Source organism: Lepidochelys kempii, chromosome 3, assembly GCF_965140285.1.
Source record: "Lepidochelys kempii isolate rLepKem1 chromosome 3, rLepKem1.hap1, whole genome shotgun sequence".
Classification (NCBI taxonomy): Eukaryota; Metazoa; Chordata; order Testudines; family Cheloniidae; genus Lepidochelys; species Lepidochelys kempii.
This window is the reverse complement of record NC_136382.1, coordinates 113,633,638-113,645,656: the sequence shown is the minus strand read 5'-3', so window position 1 is coordinate 113,645,656 and position 12,019 is coordinate 113,633,638. Positions and strand designations below refer to the sequence as shown.

Genomic DNA, 12,019 nt, shown 5'->3' with positions numbered 1-12,019 from the left:
TGAAACCAGACAATCCTTATGCTCTCAAATGAACTCCCACAGAACAATGACAAAAACCAAAACCGTCCTATTACCTGTAGGTGAACACTTTTCACAAAGCGATCACTCCATATTTGACCTCTCAATCTTCATCCTCAAAAGAAACCTTCACAACACTTTCAAAAGCCTGGGAACTTCAATTCGAACTTTGCTAGACACTGAAAACAATGGACTCAACAGAAACACTGGTTTTACGGTTCATTACAACAATTTGTAACATACCCTACTTTCTGCTAACCCTTAATTGTCTCCCATAGCATGTGGGAACCCCTTCTGTTTACAGGTTGGGACAGATTGTTATTTAGCTCAGACACTCTGGAACCTTCCCCAGACCTGAAGAAGAGCTCTGTGAAGCTTGAAACCTTGTACCTTCCACAAATGGAAGTTGGTCCAGTAACAGCTATTACCTCACCTACCTTGTCTCTCTCAGTTTGTTGTTAGGCAAATGCAAATGATATGGACAGGGAGGAAAAAGAAAATCAATAATCAACCAACCAATTTTTGTTTTAAGCCTTCAAATCTCTCTCTGTAGGACCGCTCCTATAGTTCTGTGTTGCATGGCAAAACTAACTTTGAAGTCTGAAGTGCTGTAACTCTGAGAGCTCCTATCCCTCTTGGTCTCCCTCCAGCATCCTCCCTCCACTCAGGATCTCTCATCTTAGTTTCCTGGAACTCTCTCCTAATTCTACCATTATCTCTTGGATGTCTTTCGAGGAGAGCACTCATACCCAGACATACCAACCATAGAATACTCTTCAGGAGACCACCCACCGCTCTGCCCCAGACAGCTACCAGTGGATCATCATCTTCCCTAGAGGGTAAGGAGGGGGTGGGGTCAAGAACAGGCAACAGGATCTCTTCAGGCCCCATTAAAAATTTAGTAAAATGAAAAAAAAAATCTCTCAGTACTCAGCTCAGTAAACCATTAACATGGTGTGTTATGGGGCAGGGCACTTTCCTAATGTAGCTACATGGGCAGACAACTGACTCCATGCCTGAGCACACACTGCCCGTTTGCTCCTATTTTTCTGTGCTTTGCATAATGTAAGCGAGACACTTGTGCTGTGTAGGGACCTTAGTGAAGCCACTTAAGAGCATCCCCAACAGGGGATTTAAGGAGCAGGTAATTTTTTCTCAGATGTTTGGGAAAGAGTAGGAGGGACCAGGGGAACAACATTGCAATCTGCTTCTCTCTCACACCTCTTGCCAAATGTCTTCAACTGCCATATGATGACAAATAGCATTAGGGAGGATGTTCTCTGCCAGGCAAGTTGATTGGCAATTGGACCCACACCAACATGATGCATGCATGAACTGTCAGTGAAAAATCATCTGCGTGATTGGAGAGCCACTGGCCATTATCTTTGAAAACTCATGGCGATTGGGGGAAGTCCCGGACGACTGGAAATAGGCTAATGTAGTGCCCATCTTTAAAAAAGGGAAGGAGGATGATCCTGGGAACTACTGGCCAGTCAGCCTCACCTCAGTCCCTGGAAAAACCATGGATCAGGTCCTCAAGGAATCAATTCTGAAGCACTCAGAGGAGAGGAAAGTGATCAGGAACAGTCAGCATGGATTCACCAAGGGCAAGTCATGCCCGACTAATCTAATTGCCTTCTATGATGAGATAACTGGCTCTGTGGATGAGGGGAAAGCGGGGACGTGTTGTTCCTTGACTTTAGCAAAGCTTTTGACACGGTCTCCCACAGTATTCTTGCCAGCAAGTTAAAGAAGTATGGGCTGGATGAATGGACTAGAAGGTGGATAGAAAGTTGGCTACATTGTCGGGCTCAACGGGTAGTGATCAATGGCTCCATGTCTAGTTGGCAGCCGGTATCAAGTGGAGTGCCCCAAGAGTTGGTCCTAGGGCCGGTTTTGTTCAATATCTTCATAAATGATCTGGAGGATGGTGTGGATTACACCCTCAGCAAGTTTGCAGGTGACACTAAACTGGGAGGAGAGGTAGATACACTGGAGGGTAGGGATAGGATACAGAGGGACCTAGACAAATTAGAGGATTGGGCCAAAAGAAATCTGATGAGGTTCAACAAGGAGAAGTGCAGAGTCCTGCACTTAGGATGGAAGAATCCCATGCACCGCTACAGACTAGGGACCGAATGGCTAGGCAGCAGTTCTGCAGAAAAGGACCTAGGGGTGACAGTGGACGAGAAGCTGGATATGAGTCAACAGTGTGCCGTTGTTGCCAAGAAGGCCAGTGGCATTTTGGGATGTATAAGTAGGGGCATTGCCAGCAGATTGAGGGACGTGATCGTTCCCCTCTATTCGACGTCGGTGAGGCCTCATCTGGAGTACTGTGTCCAGTTTTGGGCCCCACACTACAAGAAGGATGTGGAAAAATTGGAAAGAGTCCAGCGGAGGGCAACAAAAATTATTAGGGGACTGGAACACATGACTTATGAGGAGAGACTGAGGGAATTGGGATTGTTTAGTCTGCGGAAGAGAAAAATGAGGGGGGATTTGATACCTGCTTTCAACTACCTGAAAGGGGGTTCCAAAGAGGATGGATCTAGACTGTTCTCAGTGGTAGCGGATGACAGAACAAGGAGTAATGGTCTCAAGTTGCAGTGGGGGAGGTTTAGGTTGGATATTAGGAAAAACTTTTTCCACTAGGAGGGTGGTGAAACACTGGAATGCGTTACTTAGGGAGGTGGTGGAATCTCCTTCCTTAGACGTTTTTAAGGTCAAGCTTGAGAAAGCCCTGGTGGGATGATTTAGTTGGGGCTTGGTCCTGCTTTGAGCAGGGGGTTGGACTAGATGACCTCCTGAGGTCCCTTCCAACCCTGATATTCTATGATTCTCAGTTATTAATATCTGCAGAAGCTTCTGTGTGTAGCTGCATGCTAGAGCAAGAAGGTGCTTTTTGGCACTCAGTCACTTTTCTGATTATAACTACGATTGAAAGCAACATGCTTCCCTGCAAGTAAGAGCACTTGCCTGGCTCGGAGGAGTCCCTTGGAATTCAGGGGAAAGAACAGACTTTTGAAGATATAAATACATCCACACTATCCTTCTTGTCCATAGTTTGCCTGGTTCATTTAATGAAACAGCAAAGCTGAAAAAACCATGCTCTTTCATCTCCTTTTCTCTAACGTCCACATTAAATGGTGACTTAAAGGGACAACTTGAAATGTCTCACTTTTACCCAACTGAAGTAAATTTCTGAACTGCACAGGGTATCTCCCTGCAAAATTTCTGAATAGATTGTCCTGTTTCTTGCCTGTTGGTGTGTCAAAGATGTACACCAAAACCAGGTAAATCACGCACACAAAGCAGGGGTCTCTAAATTCTAATGCACAAGCCCCTGATAACCTCCTACCAGACTCCTAGTGCTCTCCAGACCAGTGTTAAAATCTGGGAAGCAGGCATTGCTCTCTTGGCCCCATACTCAGAAACATCAGCAGCTCTGTGTCTGTGTTATTATTAACCATCCTACTGCAGGATGTGGTGAAAGAGCATGAATGTGAGTTTCTCCAGAGCAGTACATGAGAGAGCTGAAACTGATCATCAGCAAAGCAGAGACCCTGTCTACACACAAACAGCTGTCAAATACAGTGAAAAACTAAAAATATTGGAGGAAACTGTTGTTTTCTCTTTCTTTCACTTTTAGCGTCTCATGGCTCAGTCACAGTGTTAGTGGGTACAAACTGTTCAGATGGAAACGTGATTTTCTAAGTTCTCAGAGTCCCATTAAAAACTGCTCACTAACACTTTGGCTCAGAGATTTAATGGAAAAAGGCCAACAAAATCTGCAGATCCATGGAGTTTTAATTAAAACCAGAAATTCCAATTTCAGTGACTCATTAAAAATCATATCCTGAGGTTTCATCCCTGTTGTGAAAAGTTAGAGCTTTTTAAAGAATGATTCTAATATATTAAAAATTCCTCTGCTTGATGGTCTACATTAAATGAGTTTGATGGAGTCAGTTTAGTCCATAGCAGATCAAAGTCCAAATCACAAAACCATCACCACAAAAGCAATCAGTTGTCTTCCTAGTAGGCATTGGATGAGCATGGAAACTGAACTGAAGGTGCTCTTTTTAGATCAGAACAGAGGCCCATTGTCAAAGCAGTCTGGAGAAGCATGCACCGCTACTGTCCACTCTACTTCTGCATAGAAGACTTGTCTCCAGACTGATCAATCTGACATTTTTCACTCTGGTGTCCTTTACTGGATTTTTGCAACTTGCAATCTCTTTCACATTTGACACTGATCACAACCCCATGCCTTTGACCTCATTTTACCCGTTTCTTTTTGGTCGATGAAAGGGGTGGCCTCATTGAAATGTAGGGCTGGAAGAGACCTCAAGAGGTCATCTAGTTCAGCCCCCTGTGCTGAGGCAGGACCAAGTAAACCACCTCCAGTGACAGGGATTTCACAACCTTCCTTGGTAGCCTAGTACTTAACTAAAACTAATTAAAGAGCCTGATCTGTTTCTCCCTTGAAGGGTAAACAAGATTGGTGCCTTTCACCAGCACTAAATTTACGTGGGGGAAAACAATTAAAAGAATGGGCAAAAATCTTAAGAGGCATTTTGAAATGGGGTATATGGGCCCACACAGAACTTAGCAGGAAGATGGTTAAAACCTACCAATGAAGCACAGAGCTGTAGCAGATTTCTCTGCTCTCAACATAGAGAAAGACAAGGAACCCTATTCTTGGGGAAAGTTGCTAGGTCACTCCATTAGGGAGAAAACATTGGGACTATCACAGTCAAGTTCTACCTTCAAAGGTACGTCCGACCCCCAGTGACTTCTCTGAAGGAACACCCAGTGTTGAAGGATCTAAGAAGGGAGAGCTTTCGGAATTGAGATCCCTACTGAGTTTGGATCAAAGGAAAAGGGAATTTCTTAGTTTGCTATGTTGTGGATGCTGTATGTGACTGCCACAAACCTCAATAAAAAATAATTCAGACTTTGTTATATGAGTGCTATAAGTATACTCTGCCAGCCACAGAGCCTGGAAGGGACAGTTTTACTTTTGTTCAGAATTTATGTTATGTTATAGGAAGCTTATATTTTGGGGTCTGGGAATAAGAGACCCAAAACAGACATTTAAATCCATGGCCTTGCTTAATTTGATTGTGTTGTTGTCCAGGGACACAGACCCAGCTAATCTAACTCATATTTCCTACTATTAATGGTAACATTTTTAGCCTCTTTCACCCTCTTGAGATGCCACAAGGCAAGAATGACTGTTAATAACCCTTCTATTGGAGCTGTGACTGAACAATGGACTGTACTGGGGAATAAAAAAGGAAGGGGGAGGTGGAAATATACCTCCATCTGATATACTGACTTACTTGCTCTGTAAATACAAAGGAAAGAAATATCAAGATAGACGTCCTCAGTTGGACATAAAAATGGCTCGGAAAATGATTAGAGCAATTTGCCCCACAGTTTTCAGATAAATCTGCCATATCAGGGAGAGAACAAGGATCATCATTCCCGCTACTCCCATCTAGTTGAAGATGAGAATCTTTCAGTTTTTAGAATACTTAAAAGCAAATATTGTTCTAGTAAAAATATTTTTACATAAGAACATAATGGCCATACTGGGTCAGACAAATGGTCCATCTAGCCAAAGATCCCGTCTTGTGACAGTGTCTTATGCCAGATGCTTCAGAGGGAATGAACAGAACAGGCACTCAAGCTATTCATCCACTCCCAGCGTCTGACAGACATTGGCTAATGACCCCCTTGGCTAATCCTCCATGAATTTACCTACCATAGTTCTTTTTCGAACGTTGTTATACTTTTGGCCTTCACAACATCCCCTGGCAACAAGTTTCACAGGTTGACCGTGCATTCTGTGAAGGAGTACTTCCTTTTGTTCATTTTAAACCTGCTGCCTATTAATTTCATTGCGTCACCCCTGGTTCTTGTGTTATGTGAAGGAATAAACAATGTTTCCTTATTCTTCACTTTCTCCACACTGGTTAAGATTTTATAAACCTCTATCATGTCCCTCTTTTCCAAGATGAAAAGTCCCAGTCTTCTTAATCTCTCCTAATACAGAAGCTGTTCCATACCCCTAATCCTTTTTGTTGCCCTTCTCTCTACCTTTTCCAATTCTAATGTATCTTTTTTGAGATTGGGTGACCAAAACTGTACACAGTATTCAAGGTGTGGGCATACCATGGATTTATACAAAGGCATTATATGATATTTTATGTCTTCTTATCTTTCCCTTTCCTAATGGTTCCTAATATTCTGTCAGCTTTTTTGACTGCTGCTGCACATTGAGCGTATATTCAAAACTATTCACAATGACTCCAAGATCTTTTTCTTGAGTGGTAACAGCTAATTTAGACCCCATCATTTTGTTTGGATACTTGGAATTATGTTTTCCAATGTGCAATACTTTGCATTTATCAACATTGAATTTCATCTGCCATTTTGTTACCCAGTCACCCAGTTTAGTGAGATCAGTTTGTAACTCTTCACAGTCTGCTTTAGACTTAACTATCTTGAGTAATTTTGTATCATCTGCAAAGAGTTTACCCCCTTTTCCATATAATTTACGAATATGTTGAACAGCACCGATTCCACAGACTCTTGTAGGACACCACTATTTTCTTCCCTCCATTCTGAAAACTGACCATTTATTCCTACCTTTGCTTTGTCTTTGAAACAGTTACTGATCCATGAGAGGACATTCCAAAGACTGCTTAGTTTGCTTAAGAACCTTTTGTGAGGGACCTAGACTTTCAGAAAGCCTTTGACAAAGTACACTGTATCTACCAGATCATAGTTGTCCACATGTTTGTTGACACCCTCAGATAATTCTATAGATTGCTGAGGCATGATTTCCTATTACAAAAGCCATGTGGACTGTTCCCCACAAAATGTGTTCATGTATGTGTCTGATAATTCTGTTCTTTACTATAGTTTCAACAAATTTTCCTGGTACCAAAATTAGGTTTATCAACCTGTAATTACCAGGATCACCTCTGGAGTCTTTTTAAAAAATTGGTGTCACATTAGCTATCCTCCAGTCATCTGGCAAAGAAGTTGATTCAGATGATAGGTTACATACCACAGTTATCAGAGTAACAGCCGTGTTAGTCTGTATTCGCAAAAAGAAAAGGAGTACTTGTGGCACCTTAGAGACTAACCAATTTATTTTAGCATGAGCTTTCGTGAGCTACAGCTCACTTGATGAAGTGAGCTGTAGCTCACGAAAGCTCATGCTCAAATAAATTGGTTAGTCTCTAAGGTGCCACAAGTACTCCTTTTCTTTATACCACAGTTAATAATTCCAAAATTTCATATTTGAGTTCCTTCAGAACTCTCGGGTGAATACCATCTTGTCCTGGTGACTTATTACTGTTTAATTTATCAATGTTCCAAAACCTCCTCTACTGATACCTCAATCAAGGACAGTTCCTCATTTTTGTCACCTAAAAAAATTGGCTCAGGTGTGGGAATCTCCCTCACATCCTCTTCAGTGAAGACTGAAGCAAAGAATTCATTTAGTTTCTCTGCAATGGCCTTGTCTTCCTTGAGTGCTCCTTCAACACCTCAATTGTCCACTGATTGTTTAGCAGGCTTCATGCTTCTGATTTACTTAAAGTTTTTGCTGTTCGTTTTTGAGTCTTTGGCTAATTGCTCTTCAAATTCTTTTTTAGCCAGCTTAATTATACTTTTACACTCAACTTGCCAGAGTTTATGCTCCTTTCTATTTTTCTCAGTAGGATTTAACTTCCCATTTTTAAGAGGATGCTTTTTTGCCTCTAACCACTTCTTTTACTTTGTTGTTCGGCCACGATGGCACTTTTTTGGTCCTTTTACAATTTTTTTTACTTGGGGTATACATTTAATTTTAACCTGTGTTACAGTGTTATTAAACAGTTTCCATGATACTTACAGGCATTTCACTTTTGGATTGTATCTTTTAATTTCCATTTAACTAACTTCCCCATTTTTGTGTTCCCCTTTTTTAAAATCTCCAAAGAAGAAGACACAGAATTTCTCTGAGCAACTAACAATGAGAAGCCAACCTCCCACTGCGTTTACTAAAAGATTCCATTCATGGTTTTAAAAAAGTCTCAAGGGTCTATGATTTAATTATGTGGGATACAAAGAATCTGAATAGGACTGCCAAATGTGTTTGGGCATACGATTTATCTATGAACTTTCAATTAGATAAACAGATGGGAGTAGACAACTCTACAAAAATGATGATTTCTTCCTTCCAAATATTAATTTACTCAATATTGTGTGACACAAATTATCTGATGTCCATACAAACAAGGAAAGTCATTATCTACATAACTCAGATGTTAAAAAAACAAGGCAGGAAAACTCTTCGTGTTTATGGGTCTGGCATAAATTGCAAACATTCTGAGCTGGGAGTTAGCAAATGGATGGTTGGAGCTATTTGAATGGAAAACAGTGGGCACTCAGATCATAGCCAGATCCTCAGCTAGCGTAAATCAGCGAGCTCTGTGGAAGTCTATGGAACTATGCTGATTCACATCAGTTGAGGAGGTTGACTTCATTTGATAAAGAGGTCCCATTGCCTAAAAAGGTTCTAAATAACTTTTCTCTATAGTAGGTGGGTATTTTGCCTAGTGTATTGTTTGTTTTGAATGGTAAGTGATGAAGAGCTGGATGCAAAAAAAAAGATATTTAGAGAGCTATTTTCAATCCTTGCTTAAGGGCTTTGGACCTTGAGGATTTTCAATCAATACTGAGGACCTCCTGATGGTTAGATGACAGCAGCACTGTATCCCATGACACAAAAAGATGGTGTTGAATAAATCAGTCTGGTGAGGTGGGATATTTTTGGATATCAATAAAAGGTTTTGTAGCATTAGGGTAGTGATATCAGAGACAGGTACTCACATTACAATTGGAAGACCCGTCAAATGTTGGGTACGAGCCGTCAGGCCAATCTGCAGAGTCTATGATGCCTGTCTGCCTATGCTGGGCCTCATATTCCTTCAGCTGAAATTAAAGAACAAGGAAATGTTACTCAATGAATACTGAACTACGAGATATGCATAAACCCATTGTTCAGCAACAAATAGTCACTTTCAGTTTCTGTCCATACTGTTGTAAAGATGGGAAAAACAGAACTTCTGCAGTGCATTTCTCTTTTTTAATCCTCTAATTACATTAGAATGGAAAAAAGTTTTGAGGAAATGACACTAATCAAATGGAGGAAGTGATCTGGAAACACTGTGTTTTAACTGATGAACTGTGGCTCCCAAGATGCAAAATTACATATTCCTTTCTAAAGACACACTTTGCACTGCATAGGTTAACTCAAGGTAGTCTTTGTAACTCCCTTACAAAGAAAGTGATCTAGGGATGGAAGTTTGAGATTCAGCTTTTTTAAATTTAAAACTAATGATTATCTTTATTGTTTTACAATAAAAAGGTATAATACACAGAAAAGAACTAACTCCTAAAGGGTCATATTGTCAAGGATGACACTGAAGTTGGACACAAGCTTGCATCTGTTGTGCATGCAACATGAGAATGGTCCCCTAGCAAATTTGGAAATTGCATATTTCAGTAACCATTTGTGTGCACAAGTGTGGCATTTGTAGACACAACAGATGTATATAAACATGCAGCCATCAAAATCCAGGTTTGAAAATTAGGTCCCCAAACATTCTCAGTTCCTGGTTTACAGTCTTGATTAAAGTCCATTGACATCAGTGGAAAGACTGTCATTGACTTGAAAGGGCTTTGGATCAAGACCTAAATTTGTTAAAGGAAACAAGATAAAATTACTGATGTACATTTTATTGCTAGTAATTCAGGCCACTAGAGGGAAGAAGTGCAACTACAAGCATAATGCATATTATACTTTATTATTACACACAAAAAACAATGCAAGGGTAAAGAATTAATTGCAGAGAAAATGAGAAATTTGTTAGTGTTAAAGTTACACTAGGAATATTAACAATACTTTATTATATGATTTCATACATGTTAGCAAATGGGACGTACTCTTCACCAAGCAACATACAATATAAAAGAGGATAGCTGAGGTCATATCTTTTCCTGGACCAACTTTTCCTGGTGAAAGAGACAAGCTTTGGAGCTTCACAGAGCTCGTTTTAAGGTCTGGGGAAGGTAACCAGAGCGTCCAAGGCTATATCTAGTCTACAAAGTTATGTCGACCTAAGTTACGTCAGCATACAGCTGCTGCCACTGATACATCACCGGTGCGTGTGAATACTTGTCTCATTGTGTTGGTAGTGCATGTACTCAACAGAAGTGCTTGTATCGATGGAGAGAGCAGTGTACCATGGGTAGGTACCCCACTGTGCAACTCACCACCATCCAGCCTTTTGGAAAGGTTTTGCAATGCCTGATGGGAGCAATCAGTGCACTGGATGAGGTATATCACATGCCTTGATAGGCATATATAGGACCCATGAATTTTGAAAGGGGTGTTGTGGGGGATATTGATCATCATAGCAGTGGAGAGATATCTGCAGCTTTTGCATCAGTGGTTATGGCAGGGTCCAGTGCACCCTTGTATTTATCTGTGACACTCTGAGTATCATTCCCAGACCTGAAGAAGAGTTCTGTGTAAGCTCAAAAGCTGGTGTCTCTCTCATTAACAGAAGTTGATCCAATAATAGGTATCACCTCACCTACCTTGTATCTCTAATATCCTGGGATGAACATGGCTACAACCCTGCATACATACAATATAAAAGAAAGGATCTTCATCTTTTTTGCCACTCTAACTCAAGGAAGTGTGTGTAAATAAACAGAAAGTAAAAGAGCACCATTTTATGCTTAAACTCCACCTTTTCCCATAACCTAAGCAGCACATACATAATACTTGGTGTTACAGCACGTATGTTGTGTGATCACATATTTGCACAAAGGTACAATGTTATTGCTGTGGCAATCTGAACACTGAATTTCTTGGCTCTTATGCAAATGTCAACCTTAATGCTACATTAACATATATATTATATATCTTAGGCTTTTACTTTTTAAACATTGCAAAGAAAAGTTCATGTCAGCCAGTGCATTCTGTGAAAAAAAGCATCTGTCTTTATTTTAATGACAAGTCCCCAAAAATGGCTTAACAGATTTTCATGAAACTTGAACAAAATAAATCATCTTTTGTCTAAGAACAAAATGGAGAAATTCCCAGCTCTAGGAGAGCTACCCATGCTAGCTCCGATTGAGCTAGCACACTAAAAATAGAGCAGAGCCCAGTTGCTAGCCGCTCTCGCTTTCAAGCTGCCCCGGCTACACTCTATTTTTATGGGCCATCTGGATCAGAGCTAGTGCAGGTATGTCTTCTTGAGCTGGGAATCACACCCCCAGATTAAACTGTATACGTAGCCCTGAGCAGCATGACAACAGCTAATGAATAAGCACATTCTAGCAAGAACAGATAAAAACTGCAAAGCCTGACATGGACAATGTGCAGTACAGAAAGGTACCCTGGTGAGGGAACATCAGATGAAATCTTATGCTTATTTGTGAGGAATCAATTGAAGCAAGATGTTAGATGGATATTTACAGCGCTAACCTGAATGTGGTATTAAAAACTAACCAACACTGGGTTTGGTCAGTAAGCAGATGGGGGAACTTCGACAGGAAAAGGGCTTGCAGAAACGTGCGCTGAACGGTTGCAGGCTGTCCTCTAACACAGGGAACAAGCTCCCTTAGCTCAGACAGCCTGAATGCTTTTGAAATAACTCCATGTGAGTGACGCTTAGAATATATTTATTTAAAGATGCACTGATACATCTACTCTGTCTCCATGTATCATATGCTAAACCTATTTGTTCTATTATTTTATAAAACACTGCAGAGTCTATATTATTTATACATTGCTGTGAATGCACACAGTCCCTCACAGGCAAATAAAATACAAGATATCCCTAGCACAAGAGAACCACTATTTTGCAGGTGTATCTACACTACATGCGCTAGAGTGGCAGAGCTGCAGCTATGCCACTGTAGTGTAGAC

General features: G+C 40.8%; 1 protein-coding gene across 2 annotated transcripts in view; it reads right to left on the bottom strand.

The window, feature by feature from the left end:
* Positions 1-12,019, bottom strand: part of SASH1 (SAM and SH3 domain containing 1) — a 172,362-nt gene that overhangs the window by 66,327 nt on the left and 94,016 nt on the right. For both annotated transcript variants that reach the window (XM_073337578.2, XM_073337580.2), the window contains exon 8: positions 8,908-9,009. In XM_073337578.2, coding sequence (XP_073193679.1) covers positions 8,908-9,009 — 102 coding nt within the window. The remainder of the gene's footprint in view (positions 1-8,907; positions 9,010-12,019) is intronic.